Source organism: Phycodurus eques, unplaced genomic scaffold, assembly GCF_024500275.1.
Source record: "Phycodurus eques isolate BA_2022a unplaced genomic scaffold, UOR_Pequ_1.1 contig_29, whole genome shotgun sequence".
Lineage (NCBI taxonomy): Eukaryota > Metazoa > Chordata > Actinopteri > Syngnathiformes > Syngnathidae > Phycodurus > Phycodurus eques.
The window spans coordinates 169,237-192,558 of record NW_026904026.1 but is presented as its reverse complement, the minus strand read 5'-3'; the positions used below and the strand labels follow the sequence as shown (position 1 = coordinate 192,558).

The following is a 23,322-nucleotide window of genomic DNA, read 5'->3' as shown; positions in this document are numbered from 1 at the left end:
GCAGACTGGATGTAGCCTACAGTAATAATAGAAATTCAACAGACCTTATATGGAATACAAATGATGGGTTTGATAGTATGATTGTTGTGGGTACCAGTGCATGTGGGAATTAAGGGAATTGAGGGGGCAGATAGAGTGACAACAGAATGTCCATATATAGAAAAATAAGTGCTGGTGTTAGCAATATGGAAATAAAAGTGATCATAAAACAGAAATTGATGAAAAAGTGGCAAATGCAGTGGGACAGTGAAAGTAAAAGGAAGATGGTTTTACAGAATTAAGAGGAAAGTAGGTGAGAAGAGATGAGTACGGACGGGACAGAAAACAAGAAGTAGTGATCACAAGAATTACATTTGAACACTCTGAATTGAACAGTACACTTTTTAAAATAGGAAAGAATGAGTCAGGGAAATGTCAATGTGGAGAACAAGAAACAATAGAACATGTAATTATATATTGTCGTAAGCATGTTGTGGAAAGAAACATTAGATTTTTGGGGAAAAAGTCAAAATAAGACTGGAAGTCGTAAAAAGACTGGAAAATAGTTCAAGTCAAATTCTACATCATTTCTTGAAGGCGACAGGTCTGACTCGTAGAATATGAGAACAATTATGACTCGGATAGATAGATAGATAGATAGATAGATAGATAGATAGATAGATAGATAGATAGATAGATAGATAGATAGATAGATAGATAGATAGATAGATAGATAGATAGATAGATAGATAGATAGAGGTTTTCTTTTTATTTCAATCTATATATTTATTTTAGGGCGGCAGGGTGAGCGACTGGTTAGCGCATCTGCCTCGCAGTTCTGAGGACTGGGGTTCAAATCCCGGCCCCGCCTATGTGGAGTTTGCATGTTCTCCCCGTGCCTGCGTGGGTTTTCTCCGGGCACTCCGGTTTCCTCCCACACCCCAAAAACATGCATGGTAGGTTAATTGAAGAGTCTAAATTGCCCCTAGGTGTCAATGTGAGTGCGAGTGGTTGTTTGTTTATGTGTGCCCTGCGATTGGCTGGCGACCAGTTCAGGGTGTACCCCGCCTCTCGCCCGAAGATAGCTGGGATAGGCTCCAGCACGCCCGCGACCCGAGTGAGGAGAAGAGGAGCGGAAGATGAATGAATGAATGAATGATGAATGAAAGGTGAGAAGACGTACCAATCCATACTCCAGACCAATAGGTGGCGGTAATTAACTTAGACGTTTATTGCCAACCTTCATAAAACACTGAAAGAAGACGAAGACGGAGAAGCTCGATGGACGAGCGAGGCGGGAAGAGGCTTGATCGTGCTTCGGCGAATCATGCTGAATTTGGACTCTGACTGTTGTGAATCCTCGACGCGGGACGCCCCTGATCACGACTTTAGTGGACGAAAACATCATTCGTGCAATCTTCGTGTCCGGTTGGAGTCGTCTCGTGCACGTTGAACCTTCTCGGCCTAGCTTAGTTTAGCATAGCTTAGCTTAGCTTAGCTTAGTTTAGCTTGCTAACAAAGAGACACGTTCGTGTCAACACTTCGCTAAGCAGAGATCAAGCGTGAGGTAAAGTGTTCTTTTTCCGCCACCCACTAGTTAGCAGTGGGGACCACAATATCTAATACTAACACTTAAATATAGTTTAAACACACACAAAAGACCAACAACGAGATTCTATCAGTTTTGTTTGTCTAAGAAATAAATATCCGGGAACAATTATTTTCTGAATCTTTATTATGATTGTTATTATTATCTTAATCTGAATTCTTTTGTAGAATGTCTGTAATGTTCACACATTCTCATTCCTCTTACAATGCATAATTCCTGAATATGTTCTCTCGTTTCCTCTTGTTGACTTTGGTGATTTGCCATTTTAAATAATGCATTGTTTCACCCGCAGTGTCCAAATCTTTACCGTGTTGCAATTATTTCACGTCGGATTTGCACTTGCTTTTCTCATCCCTCCAACCTACAGCGGAAAGTTTTGTGATAAGCACGTGAAAATGTGTGCAAGAAGGAGAGCAGAGTACGAGGAGGAACTTTGGGGACCCAAAGAGGAAAAGGAGCCACAACGTCAATTACTGGACAGTGTGTTCAATCTGCAGCCTCGAATGGTGCTCCGCACAGCAGGTTGGTTCACTTCTTTTTCACTTGTTGCATGCATTCTAATTTGAATGATATTCCTGTGTTTATTAAAGGGCCCTGTTTGATGATATCTTTCAAATAACAGTATTAATATAATAATAATGTGTACTATGGTGACAGGGGCGGAGCTAGACGGGACTGGCCAGCCCGCCAGCCAACCCCCGAATCAAAAAACAAACAACGATTCCATTGGCCTACCCTAATAAATGTCATTGCGCAGGTTACGGAGCTTACATAACGTGTGGATCAGCTAACATCTGTGGAATTCTTGACCTGCAAGTGGTACTACTCTTTCTCACCATTCTGAGTAAAGTTTCCAGGTGTCGTGAAAGGCTGCATAGTAATTTGAATTAGTAGCAACTCTTTATGATGCAATTCAAGATTTTATTTTATTTTAAAATGCATACAAGTGAAATAAATGACACAAAAGCTTTTCAATTTAAATATTACAAAAGGGAATTAAGCAATACTGGATACTGTTAAATATAATCCATAAGAAGGTATAACTCATGTTGTGTAAATTTACTTATTTACATGACTTCTAAAGTTATGATAAACTCAAAAATGTAAATAAGCCATAAGTGCAAAACGTGTTTTTCTTTTTTTATATTTAACGTCAATGCAATTTACTAACGCAACGTTAGCCCCTGCCGAGGTCAAAGGTTTCTCGTAATTATGACTAGCGTCCCATTTGTAGCCAGTTTATTACGATGGTGACAAGTAGGGTATTTGTGTGATGACAGCGTGACTTCATTCTGGGTGCTTGTCATATTCGTCAAGGGACAGTTTTGCTCAGTGATTTAAGGAATGTGAGACAAATATTCAGTGTACTAGCACTGTATTTGCAAGTGGCTACAGTTTGAGTCAAGTACTGTCAGTGAACAAAAAAAATTATTGCGGGTGGCAAAGTATGTCAAAAGATTTAAGGTAATACAGTATATGTGTTTCCTATCGAGCGGTCTTCATTTTCATCTTCATTTTAGTTCTGGTCTAAGCTCACAAATGTACAGCCATGAATGCCTTATGTTTTTTTTTTTAATAATTAAAAGAAATCCTAAGAAGAAATACTGATAATTTTAAACTGAAATTATTATTATTATTTTTTAATTGCCTCACTGAGAATATTTCTAGACAAGAAAATAGTTTTCTGCTCAATGTGAATTTAAGTATAAAACTGAGATAATTTTTAAGTGAAATAGCTTGTTTTCTTCTAGTGTATTCATAATTGCTCTTTTAACTAAGCAAACATGTAATTTATCTGAATACCCAATTATTCAATAACAGTTTTAGTATTATACTGGAATACTAAAATATTCGACAGCTGCAGCCCTAATATTTTCAGAGGTGTACGTGGACATGAATAGGAATGTACTCAGAAAATTTGGTGAAAATAGGCAGGCATTTTTGGACATAAAGCAACGTAACGCATGTCATGTGGCAGATGTGGCTATTTCAACGGTTGATTTTTGTATTTATTTAAAAAAAAAAATTTTTTTTAATAAACAAGCCTTCCAACATGTTTTCCAATCACTCTTTTCACTCACGTTTGTACAAACATACCCATCCATACTTTCAACAGAGGCAAAAATTACACTGCAGAATACACAGTTCAACAAGGAAATGTTGTCTCATTCCTCCATCTACAGCGGTGTGAAAAAGTCTTTGCCACCTTCCTGAGTTCTTATTTTTTTTTGCCTTTTTGTTACACTTACATGTTTCCCATCATCAAACAAATGTACATATTGGTCAACTACAGCACAAGTAAACACAGGAAGCAGTTTATAAATGTTTTTTATTATTAAGGGTGGGAAAGAATGTAAACCTGCATGGCCCTATGTGAAAGAGATTTCTCCCCTTTTAAAACAGAACTGTGGTTTATCATACCCGAGTTTAATTTCTCTCGCCACACCTGTTCTCCATCAAGAAATCACTTAAATAGGACCTGCATGACAAAGTGCAGTAGACCAAGAGATCCTGAAAAGCTAGACATCATGCCGAGTGTATCTACTCTGGTACAGAACCACGCTTTGTACTGGTGTCCACAATCTTTTATTGCTCGTTCGTCATGGAACACTGTGAAAACCGAAGCAATGAAAGTATTTGAAACAATTACAATCACTTCCTTGATACAAGCGTTCGACAAACAAACCAAATATTACATACCGTGTGTGCGTTATAAACAAGCAGTAGATATATCGAAGATTAGAAGTCCACCACACGATCATATGCTCTCGTATCTCCGTCGATTAGTATTTCATCTCTCTCTCGCCATCCGCATACGCCACCTGAAACAGAAGTGATCGTTCACATAAGCTTTAAAAAAAAAAAATATATATATATATATATATATCAACAATTTGCAACACCAAACAATGACCATAAAGGTAGATGTGGCATATAAATCTATACATGTAAATAGTATATTCAAATAGATACTTGTTATCTCTCTGTTGTCATAGCAACCTAAACCTACTATAAGCGTCAGCTACACTCCCACGAAATTACCGTTTGATTAATATAATTGTAAATGTCAAACATATTTACACACTTACGAATAATCCGTGGTAATTTCAAGAAACATGGTCTACTATGTTCTTATATAATGAACCATATGAAATTAGTCTTTCTAACAAATAAATACAAATTCACAATGAACGATCATTTCATACAATAATGACCAATATTTGGGATGAACTATTGCACAGTGCCCACCTTTACCTTATCAAATCCAATCTTTTACCTTTTAGCTACCTTTAACTAGGACCCCTAGCTTCTGAATGGATCTTTGAACAATGGAAGGCTTACTGAGGCGCTCTCCCCTTTTTCCTAACTTTCGTTCCCCCATTTGTAATGTTACTTTCCGCACTAATCCATCCTCATCTTTGTGTGCTTCAGTAATCCTGGCAATTTTCCATTCATTGCGAGGGACGTCCTCCTCTAACGATCACATCATCACCCACTTGCAGGTTTCGCCTTGGTGCAAACCCTCGCTGCCTAAGGGTCAGGTTTGCAAGGTATTCCTTTTGCTATCTGTGCCATGAAGATTTGATTGTGATCAAGTGATTTGGTGTGAGAGGTTCCAAACTTGTTGGAGCACTGATGTTATCAACAGTAATGGGCCGATTATTTACGATAGACAGCTTCATAAAGGAAGGTCCTGAGAGAAGTGTCATCCAAGCTTCCAGTGCTTTGGGTCAGGACTGTCCTTAGTACACTTCTCACTGTTCTGATTTGACGTTCCCATACTCCGCCAGTGTGACTTGAGTGTGGCATATTCATTTGGAAATCACATTGCCTGTCTGCCAGGTAAGAAGCCACTCTTTCTTTGTTTAGTTCTTTTAAAGCCATAGCCATTTAATTTCTTGCTCCCACAAAGTTAGCGCCCTAATCAGATCGAATGTGGCGTCTAACTGCTCCATGGATAGCGATAAAGCATCTTAAGGCACTAATGAAAACATCGGTCGTCATATCTTCTAGCATTTCAATATATACCGCCCTGGAACATAGAGACGTGAAGAGGAGGTCTTACCTTTTTTGCTCCTTCCTACCTTGTTTGGTGTGGAAGGGGCCAAAACAGTCCATACCACACTAAGTAAACGGTGGTGTAGCATCAACACTGTCACTGGGTAAGTCTGCCATGCGTTTTTCTTCAGGTGGTGCACGAGCTTTTCTACACTGTACACACTGCCTGATGTACTGGGCCACAGCCCTACTTCCACCAACAATCGAAAACCCATTATCTCATAACTCATTTAGAGTTTGTCCTCTGCCTTAATGTTGTATTTTGTGTTTTGATGGTGAGCAATGATGAGGTTTGTAAGAGCACCATCTTGAAGGAGTATTACTGGATGTCTCAATTCAAGTGACACAGGTGCCTTTCTCAGTCTTCCTCCCACTCATTATACCATCTTGAAGAAATTGATCGAGCTGATAGTCTGTGGTTACAAGGCAGCTTTCCTGAGTTCTGGCTGAGCATGTTTAACTCCTTTTGAAATGCATCCTGTTGTGCAAACTTAACGAGAGTCAATATAGCTTGCCTTTTCTCTTCCACATTTATAAATGTTCAGTGGTTTTGATTCTCTTGGTCCAGTGATGACCTTTATTGTAATCAGAACCCTGGAGCCGTCATAGCCCATCAGAAGTCCCACCCCACAGTCCATCAGTTGGGGTATCTCCTGTGCTATGTCAACCAGATGTTTCCATGTTTTGGCTGGTTAGGGTAGGGATGTGTGCGTGGTCATGAGGAATGAAGTCCCTTGTGTAAGCTGGAGGCAAGTCAAGGGAAATAGTGGAGAAACCCCTTACTTTAAGACCGCATACTCTCTCACTTTTAACTATTGAGCCTTTTCCCATCATTGTGGAGAGTAACTGGTTCCATTGCTGCCTTGAGTTTCCCCACACACCTCCTGATCGACAAACGTGTGACTGCTGTGTGTGTCCAATAGGGCCATATGCTAGTCTCTCAGTATCAGGTTAGGTTAGGTGCTGAGATCCACACTGGTACAATCATTGACGTACTCCCACTGTCACTTCCCTTGACACAGCAGCATAGTGAGGATGTCCTTTCCACAACTTGATTTTGTGTTGAGGACGTCTCTGTGAGAGAACAATCTTTATGGAACGCAGTTGCATGACTCTTTTGGCATATCCCACACATGGCTCTATTTCTACAGTGCTTAGAATGGTGGCCTTTTCTCAGGCATGCAAAACCAAATTTATTTTCATGTATGCATTTTTTCTTTTCGTCTGATGACATTTCCATTAGCCATCTAGCCTCTTTCTCCACAGCAAATACAATTGCCTGTGTTAGAGCTTTGTGGTAGCTTTATGGTGATTAAAACTAAAATTGGCGTACTGATTCCAAAATTGCAGTCAGTTTTTTTTCGAGCCACGTCAAGTTTACCCTCCAGATAAGCAAAATTCCACTGATTAGTTGTAGTAAGACATGCCAGCTGATTACGATTGGACTCATCTACAGCTACGTGGCAACTTTTTTGTGCAGTCATAATTGAGAGTGCGGTGAGAGGTGTGTGCAGCTCCCAATAGGTCTGTATTATCAATATCTGCATTGAGAAAGCTAGCGTAGTAGGAATTAAGAGGATTTGTGCTGGCTTTTCTCTTAACCTTGTAACCATGGGCATACCGTTGTACAACCCCAATTCCAATCAAGTTGGGACGTTGTGTTAAACATAAATAAAAACAGAATACAATGATATGCAAATCATGTTCTACCTATATTTAATTGAATACACTACAAAGACAAAATATTTAAGGTTCAAACTGATCACCTTTATTGTTTTTAGTAAATAATCAATAACTTAGAATTTTATGGCTGCAACACGTTCCAAAAAAAGCTGGGAAAGGGTCATGTTTACCATTGTGTTACATCACCTTTTCTTTTAACAACATTCAATAAACGTTTGGGAACTAATGCAGCCCTATAGGGGGCACAAGCCAGTGCAAACTGTAGGCCGGTCCCACGCCCGGATAAATGCAGAGGGTTGCGTCAGGAAGGGCATCCGGCTTAAAACTTTGCCAAACAAATATGAGCGTTCACCCAAAGAATTCCATACCGGATCGGTCGTGGCCCGGGATAACAACGTCCGCTACTGGCGCCGTCAACCTGCAGGGTGCCGTTGGAAAGTTACTGTGTGTCGAAGAAGAAGCGGTGGAAAGCGGGATCTTCGGCAGAAAGAGAATAGCAAAGCACAGAGCCTAGAACTGAATGTGGGGACTTTGAATGTTGGGACTATGACAGGAAAATCTCGAGAGTTGGGTGACATGATGATTAGGAGAGAGGTTGATATATTGTGTGTCTAGGAGACCAGGTGGAAAGGCAGTAAGGCTAGAGGTTTAGGGGCAGGGTTGAAATTATTTTACCATGGTGTAAATGGGAAGAGAAATGGAGTCGTGGTTATTTTAAAAGAAGAGTTGGCTAAGAATGTCTCGGAGGTGAAAAGAGTATCAGATCGAGTGATGAGGCTGAAACTTGAAATTGAGGGCGTTTTGTATAATGTGATTAGTGGCTATGCCCCACAGGTAGGATGTGACCTACAGGTGAAAGAGAAATTCTGGAAGGAGCTAGACGAAGAGTTCTGAGCATCCCAGACAGAGAGGACAGTCGTGATTGGTGCAGATTGTAATGGACATGTTGGTGAAGGAAATGGGGGTGATAAAGAAGTGATGGGTCAGTACGGCATCCAGGAAAGGAACTTGGAGGGACAGATGGTGGTAGACTTTGCAACAAGGATGCAAATGGCTGTAGTGAACACTTTTTGCCAGAAGAGGCACAAACATAGGGTGACCTACAAGAGCGGAGGTAGAAGCACGCAGGTGGATTACATCTTGTGCAGACGATGTAATCTGAAGGAGGTTACCAACTGTAAGGTAGTGGTGGGGAAGAGTGTGGCTCGACAGCAAAGGATGGTGGTGTGTAAGATGACTCTGGTGGTGGGAAGGAGGATTAGGAAGACAAACGCAGAGGAGAGAACCATGTGGTCGGATGCTGAGACAGGACGAGTGTTGTGCAGCTTTTCGGGAAGAGGTGAGACAGGCTCTCAGTGGACGGGAGGAGCTTCCAGAAGAATGGACCACTGGTGATCAGAGAGGCAGGCAGGAGAGCACTTGGTGTATCCTCTGGCAGGGAAGGAGAGAAGGAGATTTGGTGGTGGAAGCTCACAGTACAGGAAATCATACAAGGAAAAAGTTTAGTTAAGAAGAAGTGGGACACTGAGAGGAGAGGCGAAAGGAATACATTGAGGGCAAATGTAGAGGTGGCAAAGGCCAAACGAGGCATATGATGACATGTATGGCAGGCTGGACAATAAAGAAGGAGAAAAGGATCTACACAGGTTGACTCGACAGAGGGATAGAGATGGGAAGGATGTGCAGCAGGTTAGGGTGATTAAGGATAGAGATGGAAATATGTTGACTGGTGCCAGCAGTGTGCTAGCTCGATGGAAAGAATACTTTGAGGAGTTGATGAATGAGGGAAATGAGAGAAGGGAGAGGAGAAGAGGCTAGTATGGTGGAGCAGGAAGTGCCAATGATTAGTAAGGGGGAAGTTAGAAAGGCATTAAAGAGGATGAAAAATGGAAAGAGTTGGTCCCGGTGACATTTGTGGAGGTATGGAAGCATCTAGGAGAGGTGGCAGTGGAGTTTTTGATGAGGTTTTTCAATAGAATTCTAGCGCATGAGATGATTTCTAAGGAATGGAGGAAAAGTGTGCTGGTGCCCATTTTTAAGAACAAGGGTGATGTGCAGAGCTGTGGGAACTATAGAGGAATAAAGTTGATGAGCCACACAATGAAGTTATGGAAAAGAGTAGTGGGGGCTAGACTCAGGACAGAAGTGAGTATTTGCGAGCAACAATATGGTTTCATGCCGAGAGAGTACCACAGATCCGTTATTTGCCTTGAGGATGTTGATGGAAAAGTACAGAAAAGGTCAGAAGGAGCTACATTGTGTCTTTGTAGATCTAGAGAAAGCCTATGACAGAGTACCCAGAGAGGCACTGTGGTACTGCATGCAGAAGTCTGGAGTGACAAGTAGAAGTATGTTAGAAGTATGTTAGAATAATACAGGACATGGACGAGGGCAGCAGAACAGCGGTGAGGTGTGCTGTAGGTGTGACAGACGAATTCAAGGTGGAGGTGGTTGACCAGGTGGTACAGTTTTCATATTTTTTAAGAAAACAGGGATCATATAGTTAAAAAAACTTGACGTGATAGAGAAAAAAATAGATCAGGATTCCGCACCCAAAAATGTGTTAAACAGCTGTCAGACCTAACTAAACAAAATTGTGTTCCCGGTGTAATTCTGCTGTCTACCAAAATATCCTGAAGGCATACATGCAAAACAGTCGCCTTTTGGCGAAATTCGCCGGTTTGAAATCAAAATAGGCCATTTACGTGACTCGTTACAGATCCGATGAGTTTTTCCTGGAAGGAGGTGGGGGGGTTGGTTGCCGTCGCTGAGATCATCGGCTGTTTCATACTCCTTGAACGCTGGCAGCTAGCACATCCATTCCACGCATCCACCATGTCTTTATGTCCCCAAAGTGTTCTGTAAATTGACTGTCTGTTGTACTAGAGCGGCTCCAACTACCGGAGACAAATTCCTTGTGTGTTTTGGAAATACTTGGCAAATAAAGATGATTCTGATTCTGATGCAGATGTAATTTCAGAATATTACTACGCAGCGGACTCCTATTCCGCCTGCTTTGGGTAAATCACAGCAGTTGACCGAGACTAGAAAAAAAACTTCCGCCGCTTCTGCTGTTAAGTAGTAATGGTACTTTTACTCAGTTACAATGATCTAAATGTCGCTCGCTCCTTTTATTAATCAATTATTGCTGATTTATAAACTATTTCGAGAGCAAGACTACGACTTCCGCATCGGCCACTGTTTGCATCAATCCAATTTAACCGCTAGTGACGTTTCAGTCTAGTTCACCAATCAAACGGCACAAGAAAGTCACAGGACCTCACATCGTCTTCCATTGGGCTTCCCGGACATGTGTATTCACACTAGATAAGCCTGCCCCGCTGATCGTCGTGCATATGTGGCGGCCATGTTGGGGAAGTCGTCGTTACCATGAATGCAACGGTGCGCTACTCGTGCTTATATTTAGACGAACAAAAACAACAGCTTTCATGTATTGTAGTGTTTTTCTGGCACTGTCTGCCCAAATGAGGATATTTCACCTCACTTATAACTTGAGAAAACACTGTGCAGTAAATTGCAGATGTTTTTTGGGAGTTTTGACTGTGCATAGACACATGCAGCAACATCAGAATTTGCAAATATTTATTTTAATTTTTTTATTTAATTGTTCATGTTGTGGTTTAAAAAAAGAAATCAGAAGTTACTCAATATTTACTCAGTACTTGAGTAATAATTTTACTTTTTACTCTTCCGCAAGTAATTTTTGGGAGGACTACATTTTACTTTTTATTCCATGCCATTTTATGCCGTTTTCGGGGGGTCCTTAGCCAAACCGATGTTGTTTTGCACAATGCACACCCCGGCACTATATACCTACTACGGGCATGGCTTTAGCGTCCTCTTTCATGCGCACTCTTCCGCCTTTAACGTCCACATGCTGTCCTCAGTGGCGTCCGCCTTTCCTCTATATAAGCAGCCTGTCGGCAGGAAATGCTCCCAGTCACTCAAGCGGAACGCTCATCAAAGTCACACATCATTTACAGATTTTGGAACTTGTGCACACATAAGGCTATTATAAGGCGACCCGTCCATTTTGGAGAAAATTTAAGACTTTTAAGTGCGCCTTATGGTCGTGAAAATACGTAAATTTCTTCTCCCTCAATGTACACACAGCATCCCATATTGACAGAAAAAAATTTAATTGTTGACATTTTTTGCAGATTTATTAAAAAAGAAAAACTGAAATATCACACAGCCATAAGTATTCAGACCCTTTGCTCAGTATTTAGTAGAAGCACCCTTTTGGGCGGATACAGACGAGTCTTTTTGGGAATGATGCAATGTTTTTGTTCACCTGGATTTGGGGATCCTCTGCCATTCCTCCTTGCAGGTCCTCTCAAGCTCTGTTAGGTTGGATGGTGAACGTTGGTGGACAGCCATTTTCAGGTCTCTCCAGAGATGCTCAATTGGGTTTAAGTCAGGGCTCTGGCTGGGGCATTCAAGAACAGTCACGGAATTGTTCTGAAGCCACGCCTTCATTATTTTAGCTGTGTGCTTGGAGTCATTGTCTTGTTGGAAGGTGAACGTTCGGCCCAGTCTGAGGTCGTGAGCACTCTGGAGAAGGTTTTTGTCCAGGATATCCCTGTACTTGGCCTGCATTCATCTTTCCAACCAGTCGTCCTGTCCCTGCAGCTGAAAAACACCCCTACAGCATGATGCTGCCCCCACCAAGCTTCACTGTTGGGACTGTATTAGACAGGTGATGTGACTACTTTTCGCCACACATTCCGCTGACAATTAAGGCCAAAAGGCTATCCTGGTCTCGTCAGACCAGAGAGTCTTATTTCTCACCATCTTGGAGTCCATACATCCATTTTCTACCGCTTATCCGATGTCGGGTCGCGGGGGCAGTAGCTTAAGAAGGGACGCCCAGACTTCCCTCTCCCCAGCCCTAGTCTCTCCGGCATGTCCTCCTCTCAATGTGAAGGAGGAGCGGCTCTACTCTGAGCTCCTCCTGGATGACCGAGCTTCTCACCCTATCTCTAAGGAAGAGCCCGGACACCCTGCGGATGAAACTCATTTCAGCCACTTGTATCCGGGATCTTGTTCTTTCGGTCACGACCCACAACTCGTGACCATAGGTGAGGGTAGGAACGTAGATCGACCGGTAAATTGAGTAAATTGATTTCGGTTGAGCTCCTTTACCACAACGGACCGATACCAAGTCCGCATCACTGCAGACGCTGCACCGATCCGCCTGGTGACCTCCCGTTCCATTCTTCCCTCACTTGTGAGCAAGACCCCAAGATACTTGAACTCCTCCACTTGGGGCAGAATCTCATACCCGACCTGGAGAGGGTACACCACTCTTTTCCGACTGAGGACCATGGTCTCAGATTTGGAGGTGCTGATTCTCATCCCAGTCGCTTCACACTCTGATGCGAACCGTTCCAGTAAGAGTCGGAGATCACTGCTTGATGAAGCCAACAGAACCACATCATCTGCAAAAAGCAGCGATGCAATACTGAGGCCACCAAACCGGAACCCCTCTATGCCTCGGCTGCACCTAGAAATTCTGTCCATAGAGTTTATGAACAGAATCGGTGACAAAGGGAAGCCTTGGCGGAGTCCAACCCTCACCGGAAACGAGTCCGACTTATTGCCGGCAATACGGACCAAACTCTGGCACCGGTCGTACAGGGACCGAACAGCCTGTATCAAGGGGTTCCGTACCCCATTCTCCCGAAGCACCCCTAACAGGACTCCTCGAGGAACACGGTCGAACGCCATCTCCAAGTCCAATAAACACATGGAGACTGGTTGGCCGAACTCCCATGCACCCTCGAGGAGCCCAGAGATAGGAAAGGCTGCCTCAGAGAACACAGACTCTGCTTCCTCATGGGATGGCCTGTCAGTGGAATTGAGGAGGTCTTTGATGTATTCTCCCCACCGACTCACAACGTCCCGAGTCGAGGTCAGCAGCGCCCCATTCCCACTATACACGGCTCCGGTTGGCTGCCTCAGCAATGGAGGCGCGGAACATGGTCCACTCGGACCCGATGTCCCCCACCTCCCCCGGAACATAAAAAAAGTTCTGCCGGAGGTGTGAGTTGAAACTCTTCTGACAGGGGATTCTGACAGACATTCCCAGCAGACCCTCACAATACGTTTGGGCCTGCCACGTTGGACCGGCATCTTCCCCCACCATCGGAACCAATTCACCACCAGGTGGTGAATCAGTTGACAGCTCCGCCCTTCTCTTCACCCGAGTGTCCAAGACATGCGCCCGATGACACAACCAGAAAGTCAATCATCGAACTGCGACCGAGGGTGCCAAGTGCACGTGTGGACACCCTTATGCTTGAACATGGTGTTCGTTATGGACAATCCGTGATGAGCACAGAAGTCCAATAACATAACACCACTACAGTTCTGAACGGGGGGGCCGTTCCTCCCAATCACGCCCTTCCAGGTCTCACAGTCATTGCCCACGTTATCATTGAAGTCCCCCAGCAGAACGATGGAGTCCCCAGCGGGAGCGCTCTCCAGCACCCCCTCTAAGGACTACAAAAAGGGTGGGTACTATGAACTGCTGTTTGATGCATAGGCACAAACAGCAGTTGCCCCACCCGAAGGCGGAGGGAGGCTACCCTCTCGTCCACCGGGGTGAACCCCAACGTACAGGCGCCAAGCCGGGGGGCAATAAGTATACCCACACCTGCTCTGCGCCTCTCACCGTGGGCAACTCCAGAAAGGAAGAGATACCAAACCCCTCTCAAGAGGACTAGTACCAGATCCCAAGCCGTGGAGGCGAGCCTGACTATATCTAGTCGGAACTTGTCGTCCTCACACACCACCTCCTTCCCTGCCAGAGAGGTGACGTTCCACGTCCCCAGAGCCAGTTTCTGTAGCCGGGGATCGGATCGCCAAGGTCTCTGCCTTCCCGCCCAGCTCACACGGCACCCGACCCCTATGACCCCTCCCACAGGTGGTGAGCCCATGGGAAGGGGGACCCACGCTACCCTTTCAGGCTGTGCCCGGCCAGGCCCCATGGGTGCAGGCCCGGCCACCAGGCGCTCGCCTTCGAGCCCCACCTCCAGGCCTGGCTCCAGAGGGGTCCCCGGTGACCTGCGTCTTTAAGCCATGCTTTGTCTAGTCCCTCACCTAGGACCCGTTTGCCATGGGTGACCCTACCAGGGGCGTGAAGCCCCAGACAACTTAGCTCCTAGGATCATTGGGACACACAAACCCCTCCACCACGATAAGGTGACAGCTTCTAGGAGGGGTCTTGGAGTCCTCAGGTGTTTTTTTTAGCAAACTCTATGCAGGCTTTCGTGTGTGTGTGTGTGTCTTTATGAGTTTGCATCGTTCATTCTCTCCGGTGTTTACATTCCACCTCAAGCTAACATGAATGCCGCTGAACAAGTAAACGAAATTGAAAAAAAAACACAGAGACTCACCCTTATTATTCTCGGGGACTTTAACAAAGCTAAACTCGACCACGAACGACATCGGGGACATCGAGTCTGAGTGGACCATGTTCCGCACCTCCATTGCCAATGGCGGCCGACCGGAGCTGTGGCCCGTAAGGTAGTCTGTGGCTGTCATGGTGGCAATCCCCGAACCCATTGGTGGACACCAGCGGTGAGGGATGCCGTCAAGCTGAAGAAAGAGTCCTAGCGGGCCTTTTTGGTCTGTGGGACTCCTGAGGCAGCTGATGGGTACTGGCTGGCCAAGCGGAATGTAGCGATGGTGGTCGCTGAGGCAAAAACCCGGACGTGGGAGGAGTTTGGTGGACCATGGAGAACGATTTCCGAAGGGCTTCAAGGAAATTCTAGTCCACCATCCGGCGTCTCAGGAGAAGGGAAGGAGTGCATCATCGACACTGTGTATAGTGAGGATGGGGCACTGCTGACCTTGATTTGGGAAGTTGTGAGGCAGTGGGGGGAATACTTGGAAGACTTCCTCAATTCCACCGACACGCCTTCCCCTGAGGAAGCAGTCTGGGTTCTCTGAGGCGGCCTCTCCTATCTCTCGGGTTGAGGTCACAGAGGTGGTTAAGAAGCTCCTCGGATGGCCTAAATAGTTTTAATATCTTTGACCAGATGCCACTATCAGGAATAGAAAAAAAAAAAAAGCCCCATATCACCCAGCCCCTAGCATTTTACTTTTTACACCAAATGTTTTGACTTTCATCCACTTGAACCATTTTACAGCACTGCACACATTTGCGCATGCCAGGTTAACAATCCTCCATCATTGGCCAGAATGGGGATACACCCCTATTTTCTGATTTTTGTAAATGTGTTTTTCTGTCGAGGTTGCTGGCAGCAACCCACTCCAAATTATACAGGCTGAATCTATGGAAGAAACCACGAAATAATTTTACTGGAGCATCATTTTTTTGTTGACTTGGAGTCTACCCGAGTAACTCTTCACTTAAATTATTGCTAAACTTGATATTTCTTCTGTCATTCTATTTATTAACCTGTCATTACATTATTGTATATTAGAATAGAAATATAGTGCCAAGACATGGTATTGAATAAATTAAACATCAAAATTGAAATAAAAAGCAACAAGTTGCCAATATTTTGTCACTGAAAATTATTCAGAGGGACTGATTTTAAGTGAGTAAACCAAAGCAAAATAATCCAGTCCAATCCACTTTATTTATATAGCACAATTTAAACAAATACAAGGTTGCCAAAATGCTGTACAATGCAATACAAATAGCAAAAAATACGAAATAAGGATAAAAAAACAATAAAATAAAATAAAAGCAGTAAAAATAATAAATGAGGAAAAATAAAAGCAAATGCAAGAAAAGCAAAACAATACAATGTGACATTTTTACATAATGACATTCCATAATAGCTCGTTGAATCCAGGGTCCATCCATCCATTTTCCATACCGCTTATCCTCCGTAGGGTCGCGGGTGTGCTGGACCCTATCCGAGCTATCTTCGGGCGAGAGGCGGGGTACACCCTGAACTGGTCACCAGCCAATCGCAGGGCACATATAAACAAACAACCATTCGCTCTCTGGGTCCGGGGGATGTTGGGGCCACGTTTCCTCTCAAGCTCTGTCAAGCTTAACTTGGCCACCGCTGCCAAAATTGTTTACAAGAAGCCACTGTCACAAAAAAAAATATATAATTGCAAATGCCAAAGTGGGGGGGTATGCAGGGGTCCAGTGTATTACCTTTATTGATACTTGTGTTTTTATTAACTTTATTATTTTACACTTTTTCACATGTTGTTGTTGTTGACTTGCACAATTGTATTATTTCCAATATAACAAACTCATCTGGCTTTCTTATTAACCTTAAATATAAACCATAATACACATTAAGTCACAACATGAGAAAAGATTTGCCAAACCATGCGTGTCTGTCTTGTCTTGCAGACATAAGTGAAGATCTTCGTCCTGAGCTGCAGGCGCCAGAGCCCCCTCACATTGAAGAGGAAGTGGAGGACGAAAAGGTCCACCACATCAAAGAGGATAAGGAGCCCATTTTAATTAAAAAAGAGGAAGAAGAAACGAGCCTCCACATCAAACAGGAAGAGGAGGAGGAGATCAAGTTTCCATCAACTGGTGTCGCTTTGAAGAGTGAAGATGAAGGTCAAAGTGAGGAGAGCAGAGGGTGGAAGCCTCCAAGCAGCAGCTCAAGTCAACACACGACAACAGAAGGAGATCGAGACCACTGTGGTGGATCACAAGCAGATGACATCTTAGTTCCAATATCAGATAGTGATGACACGACATCACACTCCTCTGACTATGATGATGATGATGATGATGATAAACAGTCTGAAGGTGATATGACATGTCAGACCGACGACAAAAAATTTAAGTGTTCTCAGTGTGGGAAAACATTTGCATATAAGTATATTTTGAAACAACACCTGAGAACCCACACTGGTGAAAAACCTTTTTCCTGCTCATTTTGTGGTCAAAGATACTCTCATAAGAAAACCTTAACAATACACACAAGAACTCACACTGGTGAGAAACCATTTGTCTGCCCAGAGTGTGGTCAAAGATTCTCCTCGAAGGGAAGCTTAAAAATACATGCAAGAACCCACACTGGAGAGAGAGCTTTTGCCTGTTCAGATTGTGGTAAAACATTCACTCGGAAGGGAAGTTTAAAAATACACACAAGAACCCACACTGGTGAGAAGCCTTTTTCCTGCTCAGTTTGTGGTGCAAGATTCAATCAGAAGCAATGTTTAAAACAACACACAACAACACACACTGGTGAGAAGCCTTTTTCCTGCTCAGTTTGTGGTAAAAGATTCCCTCGGAAGCAAGAATTAAAAAAACACACAAGAACACACACTGGTGAGAAACCCTTTTCCTGCTCAGTTTGTGGTCAGAGATTCTCTCAGAAGGAAAAGTTAAAAATACACACAAGAACCCACACTGGTGAGAAACCTTTTTCCTGCTCAGTTTGTGGTCAAAGATTCTCTGCGAAGGCAGAGTTAAAAATACACACAAGAACGCACACTGGTGAGAAACCTTTTTCCTGCTCAGTTTGTGGTCAGAGATTCTCTGTGCAGGGACACTTAAAAAGACACACAAGAACCCACACTGGTGAGAAACCTTTTTCTTGTTCAGATTGTGGTCAAAGATTCATTCAGAAGGGAGGCTTAAAAATACACATAAGAACCCACACTGGTGAAAAACCTTTTTCCTGCTCAGTTTGTGGTCAAAGATACTCTCATAAGAAAACCTTAACAATACACACAAGAACCCACACTGGTGAGAAACCCTTTGTCTGCCCAGAGTGTGGTCAAAGATTCTCCGCGAAGGGGAGCTTAAAAATGCATGCAAGAACCCACACTGGAGAGAGAGCTTTTGCCTGTTCAGATTGTGGTAAAACATTCACTCGGAAAGGAAGTTTAAAAAAACACACAAGAACCCACACTGGTGAGAAGCCTTTTTCCTGCTTAGTTTGTGGTCAAAGATTCTCTGAGAAGGGAAGTTTAAAAATACACACAAGAACGCACACTGGTGAGAAGCCTTTTTCCTGCTCAGTTTGTGGTAAAAGATTCCCTCGGAAGCAAGAATTAAAAAAACACACAAGAACACACACTGGTGAGAAACCCTTTTCCTGCTTACTTTGTGGTCAGAGATTCTCTCAAAAGGGAAAGTTAAAAATACACACAAGAACCCACACTGGTGAGAAACCTTTTTCCTGCTCAGTGTGTGGTCAAAGATTCTCTGCGAAGGCAAAGTTAAAAATACACATAAGAACGCACACTGGTGAGAAACCTTTTTCCTGCTTAGTTTGTGGTCAGAAATTCTCTCGTAAGGATCGGGTTAAGACACACAAGTGTGCTGGTGAAAATAGCAGTGATCGAGAAGCTTTTAATGAAAACGTGAATATTTAATATAAAAAGTAATTCCTATTTTACTGACTTAGAAAAATCTACATTCTTGTGTTCTGTGTACCAGCTCTTGTTGTCCACATATTTTGTAAAAGCCTCCCGTGGGCAAGTGTTGAGAATTAGTACTGTTGCCAAAATACTTGACAGGGACTAGTTCATGGTGAGAACATAGAGAACACACTTATTCCACCGTTCTGGATTCATAAATGTCTCCAGAAAAAAAGCCTTCCAAAATAGACTCATTTACTTCAGAATTGTTTTCGAATAAAATATTTTATTTTCAGTCAGATTTTGGTCCGCCCACATTTTGGACATGTCAACCCGTCTCTGACACGTAACGAGCTCGAGCCGATTACAGTTCCTCATTGAACTTCTATGCGTTCCATGGTGTAATTTTGCCCATATTAGTCTGGGTGAATTTTTTTTTTAGACAATAATGTGTGAAATCTTATAAGGGAGAGCCTGGACACCCTGCGGAGGAAACTCATTTTGGCGACTTGTATCCGGGATCTTGTTCTTTTGGTCACGACCCACAGCTAGGTTAGTGTAGGAACGTAGATCGACCGGTAAATTGAGAGCTTCGCCTTTCGGCTGAGCTCCTTTCAGAATCAGAATCATCTTTATCTGCCATGTTTGTCAAAAACCCACAAGGAATTTTTGAGACAAAGACATTGAAGAAGAAATAATACAGTAATTGAGCAATAAAATATTGCTAATCTGGTAATGCCGGTATAATTTTTTTTTAATTTAATTTTTTTTGACAATTGTGCAATACTGATGCAGTCCTCCAGCAATTAGAGCAGTTTGAAATAACTAAGAGAACAATAGTCCGGTGCAATGACCATTGTGCAAAGGGCGGCGAGACTTCAAGAAATATATGCAGTTTAAAGTGACTAGTAGTGCGAAAATCTGGGACAACATCGATTGTGCAAATGTTGCAGATGCTACTCAGGCCAGTATTGGTCAACAACAACAGATATGCAAATAGTGCAGCGTGGCGAGACTACTGCAGTGACTGCTCAAGTAATGTATAATTGGCCCGACAGAAATGTGACAAACTCAAGACAAAAAATTGGAAGCATGTTGCAATGGAATTGTAGGTTAGGTGTTTAAGAAGTTAATGGCAAGTGGGAGGAAGCTGTTGGAATGTCTGCTTGTTTTAGTTAGCATTGTTCGGTAGCGCCTACCTGAGGGAAGGAGCTGGAAGAGGTGGTGCCCAGGATGTGGAGGGTCCACGAAGATTTTGCATGCTCTTGTCTTAGTTCTGGCAGCGTGCAAGTCCTCAAGGGTGGGTAGGGGGGTACCGACAATCTTTTCAACAGTTTTGTCTGTTGCAGTCGGAGTTTGTCCTTTTTTGTAGCAGCATCAATCCAGACTGTGATAGAAGAACACAGGACTGATTCAATGACTGCTGTGTAGGAACTGCCTCAACAGCTCCTGTGGCAGGCCGTGCTTCCTCAGAAGCCGCAAAGAAGGTCTCGACAGTTGACACGGGGAAGTTGGACAGCGCGAGTGCCTTCTGTGGCTGGACTGTTGGACTGCAGGGGGTCCAGCAGGGGACCTGTGACGCTCTTGAGGTGGTCCAGCACGAGGTGTTCAAAGGACTTCATGACCACAGAGTTCAAGGAGACAGGCGTGTAGTCATTCAGACCTGAGATTGCAGGTTTCTTGGGGACTGGGATGATGGTGGAGCGTTTGAAACAGGATGGTACTTCGCACAGTTCCAGAGATCTATTGAAGATCTGTGTGAAGACTTGAGTGAGCTGGTCCACGCAGACTTTGAGGCCGGATGGGGACACAAGGTCTGGGCCTGCCGCTTTGTTAATCTTTTGTTGTTCTCAGCTTGGGGGGGGGTTGGTCACTTACAATTGGTTAGCGATTGTATTCGTGAGAGTCCTTAGCTGTAAACTGTTTTTCTAACTTTACTGCATACTTTACTGCATTTGCAATGTTAATTTTCTTTCGTCGCCATTCCATTCTTCCCTCACTCGTGAACAAGACCCCAAGACACTTGAACTCCGCAACCGGGGGCAGGATTTCATCCCCGACCCGGAGAGGGCACGCCACCCTTTTCCGACTGAGTGCCATGTTCTCAGATTTGGAGGTGCTGATTCTCATCCCAGCCGCTTCACACTCAACTGCGATCTCCTCCAGTGAGAGTTGGAGATCTCGACTTTATGAAGCCAACAGAACCACATAATCTGCAAAAATAAAAAAGGCACCAAACTGTATCCCCTCCATCCCTCGGCTGCTCCGAGAAATTCTGTCCATAAAAGTAATGAACAGAATCGGTGACAAAGGGCAGCCGTGGCGGAGTCTAACCCTCACCGGAAACGAGCCCAGCAATGCGGACCAAACTCTGACACTGGTCGTACAGGGACCGAACAACCCGTATCAGGCGGGGTTCAGTATCCTGAAGGACTCCCCAAGGGACAGGGTCGAACGCCTTCTCCAAGTCCACAAAACACATGTAGACTGTTTGAGTGAACTCCCATGCACCCTTGAGGACCCTGCCAAGGGTGTAGAGCTGGTCCACTCTTCCACAGCCAGGACGAAAACCACACTGCTCCTCCTAAATCTGAGATTCGACTTCCCGACGGACCTTCCTCTCCAGCACCCCTGAATAGACCTTACCAGGGAGGCTGAGAAGTGTGGTCCCCGTGTAGTTGGAACACACCTCCAGTCCCCGTTTTTAAAAAGGGGGACCACCACCCCATTCTGCCAATCCAGAGGCACTGTCCCTGATGTCCATGCAATGTTGCAGAGTCGTGTCAACCAGGACAGCCCCACAGCATCCAGAGCCTTTAGGAACCGAATCACATCCACCTCCGGGGCTTTGCCACTGAGGGTATTTTTAACCACCTTGGTGACCTCAACCCCAGAGATAGGAGAGCCCACTTCCTCTGAACTGCTGCTTGGTGCATAGGCACAAACAACAGTCAGGACCCCCCCCCGAAGGCGGAGGGAGGCTACCCTCTCGTCCATCGGGGTGAACCCCAACGTACAGGCGCCGAGCCGCCGGGCAATAAGTATACCTACACCTGCCCGGTGCCTCTCGACGTGGGCAACTCCAGAGTGGAAGAGAGCTCCAACCCCTCTCAAGAGGACTGGTACCAGAGCCAAGCAGTGTGTGGATGCGAGCCCGACTATATCTAGTCTGAACTTCTCGACGTCACACACCAGCTCGGGCTCCTTCCGTGTCAGAAAGGTGATGTTCCACATCCCTAGAGCCCCCAGCTTCTGTAGCCGGGGATCGGATCGCCAAGGTCCTTGCCTTCGGCCACCACCCAGTTCACACTGCGTCTGACCCATGGCCCCTCCAACAGGTTGTGAGCCCATGGGAAGGGGGACCTACGTTACTCTTTCGGGCTGTGCACGACCGGGCCCCATGGGTGCAGGCCCGCCCACTTGGGGCTCGCCTCTGAGCCCCACCTCCAGGCCTGTCTCCAGAGGGAGGCCCCGGTGACTCGCGTCCGGGCAAGGAAAACCTACATCCATTTATATTGTTCATCATAGGGGTCTTTTAGCCGTGCTTTGTCTGGTCCCTCACTCTGACCTGTTTGCTATGGGTGACCCTACCAGGGGTGTGAAGCCCCAGATAACTTAGTTCCTAGGATCATTGGGACACACAAACCCCTTCACCACAATAATAATAATCGTGTGACAGACATGGACTTTGGCTGGCTGTCATAACGTCGCCTGACCCGTGACGAGGGCCCCCCGGCCGAACGCGTTACGTCGCTTTATGTCCTGAAACTGCAGCTGTTCTGATTTGATCTCATCTGATCCATAAAATCTAAAATATTGGGCTGATCATTGTAATATTTCCAGATGTTGAAGCTGCCATGAGTAAAGATGTCCTCATACATTTTGGTGATGATTGTTGACAGTTTTGGGACATGAGGCCACGTTTCTTGGATTCATGCATGAGGCTTGCAAGGATCTAGCACTCGTCTGCCGTGTTTGTATAATTTTAATGAGGAAAGCCTTAATTTTTTTTTCTTCAGCACATTAGTGATGGAACATAATTTTGGGGTACTCTGTTCATGTGATGGAATGATATATGACAGCAATTAAAGATACAATACCAACTTGAACAAAGCGGTGTTTGGCAACTCAAGTAAGCTGTATTTTGTTTTTTTGTTTTATTTTTCTGAAAAGTTGTCATTTTGAAGGTGGGGGGATTCTACCTGACAGCTCTGATATATATAAAATGACTACTGGCACTTTTATAGTATAGTACATGCCTTTTCCCACACCAGCTGCGCCAGTGCTTTAAAATTTTTCATTTTGGCGATGAAAAAAGGGGCGTTCGAAAGTGAATGAGTTCTTTAACAATCGCTCTAAAATGCATTATTATTTGAAATGACTGCCAGTTTAATTTTCTTGAGCAAAACAATACATAAAATGAACTTCTTTGTGAAATATGGACCGTTAAGACGCATACTTCTTGCAAGCAATGCATGTATTTTGTCCAATGTTTTTGTGATGTCAATATGAAATCATGTGAAAGATCAATTGAAATAGACTGTAAAGAAACTTTGACTTTTGGTGGCTAACTGTAACGTGTATCTGTGATCCTTAATAAAATACACCTCTGAAAACTGAGGGTGACTCAATTGTCATTAAAAATAATT

General features: G+C 44.2%; 1 protein-coding gene across 3 annotated transcripts; it reads left to right on the top strand.

Annotated features, from left to right (window-relative positions):
• The first annotated feature begins 1,248 nt into the window (after window positions 1–1,248).
• Window positions 1,249–23,272, top strand: LOC133398273 (oocyte zinc finger protein XlCOF6-like). Of its 3 annotated transcripts, none has more exons than XM_061669912.1 (3): window positions 1,249–1,546; window positions 1,956–2,110; window positions 16,701–23,272. In XM_061669912.1, the coding sequence occupies exons 2-3, from the start codon at window positions 1,984–1,986 to the stop codon at window positions 18,686–18,688; spliced, it is 2,115 nt and encodes a 704-aa protein (XP_061525896.1). In that variant the 5' UTR covers window positions 1,249–1,546; window positions 1,956–1,983; the 3' UTR covers window positions 18,689–23,272. The 3 variants fall into 3 exon arrangements, with proteins under 3 accessions (XP_061525896.1, XP_061525897.1, XP_061525895.1); XM_061669913.1 differs by adding an exon at window positions 5,021–5,139 and having other exon boundaries at window positions 1,249–2,110; window positions 16,701–16,769; XM_061669911.1 differs by having other exon boundaries at window positions 1,249–2,110.
• The last annotated feature ends 50 nt before the right edge of the window (window positions 23,273–23,322 follow it).

Excerpts from the sequence above, each read along its gene's own strand:
- LOC133398273 (XM_061669911.1), top strand. The coding sequence starts at position 1,861 with ATGCATTGTTTCACCCGCAGTGTCCAAATCTTTACCGTGTTGCAATTA. Across the intron at positions 2,111-16,700 it reads AATGGTGCTCCGCACAGCAG|ACATAAGTGAAGATCTTCGT; the intron begins GTTGGTTCACTT and ends CTTGTCTTGCAG.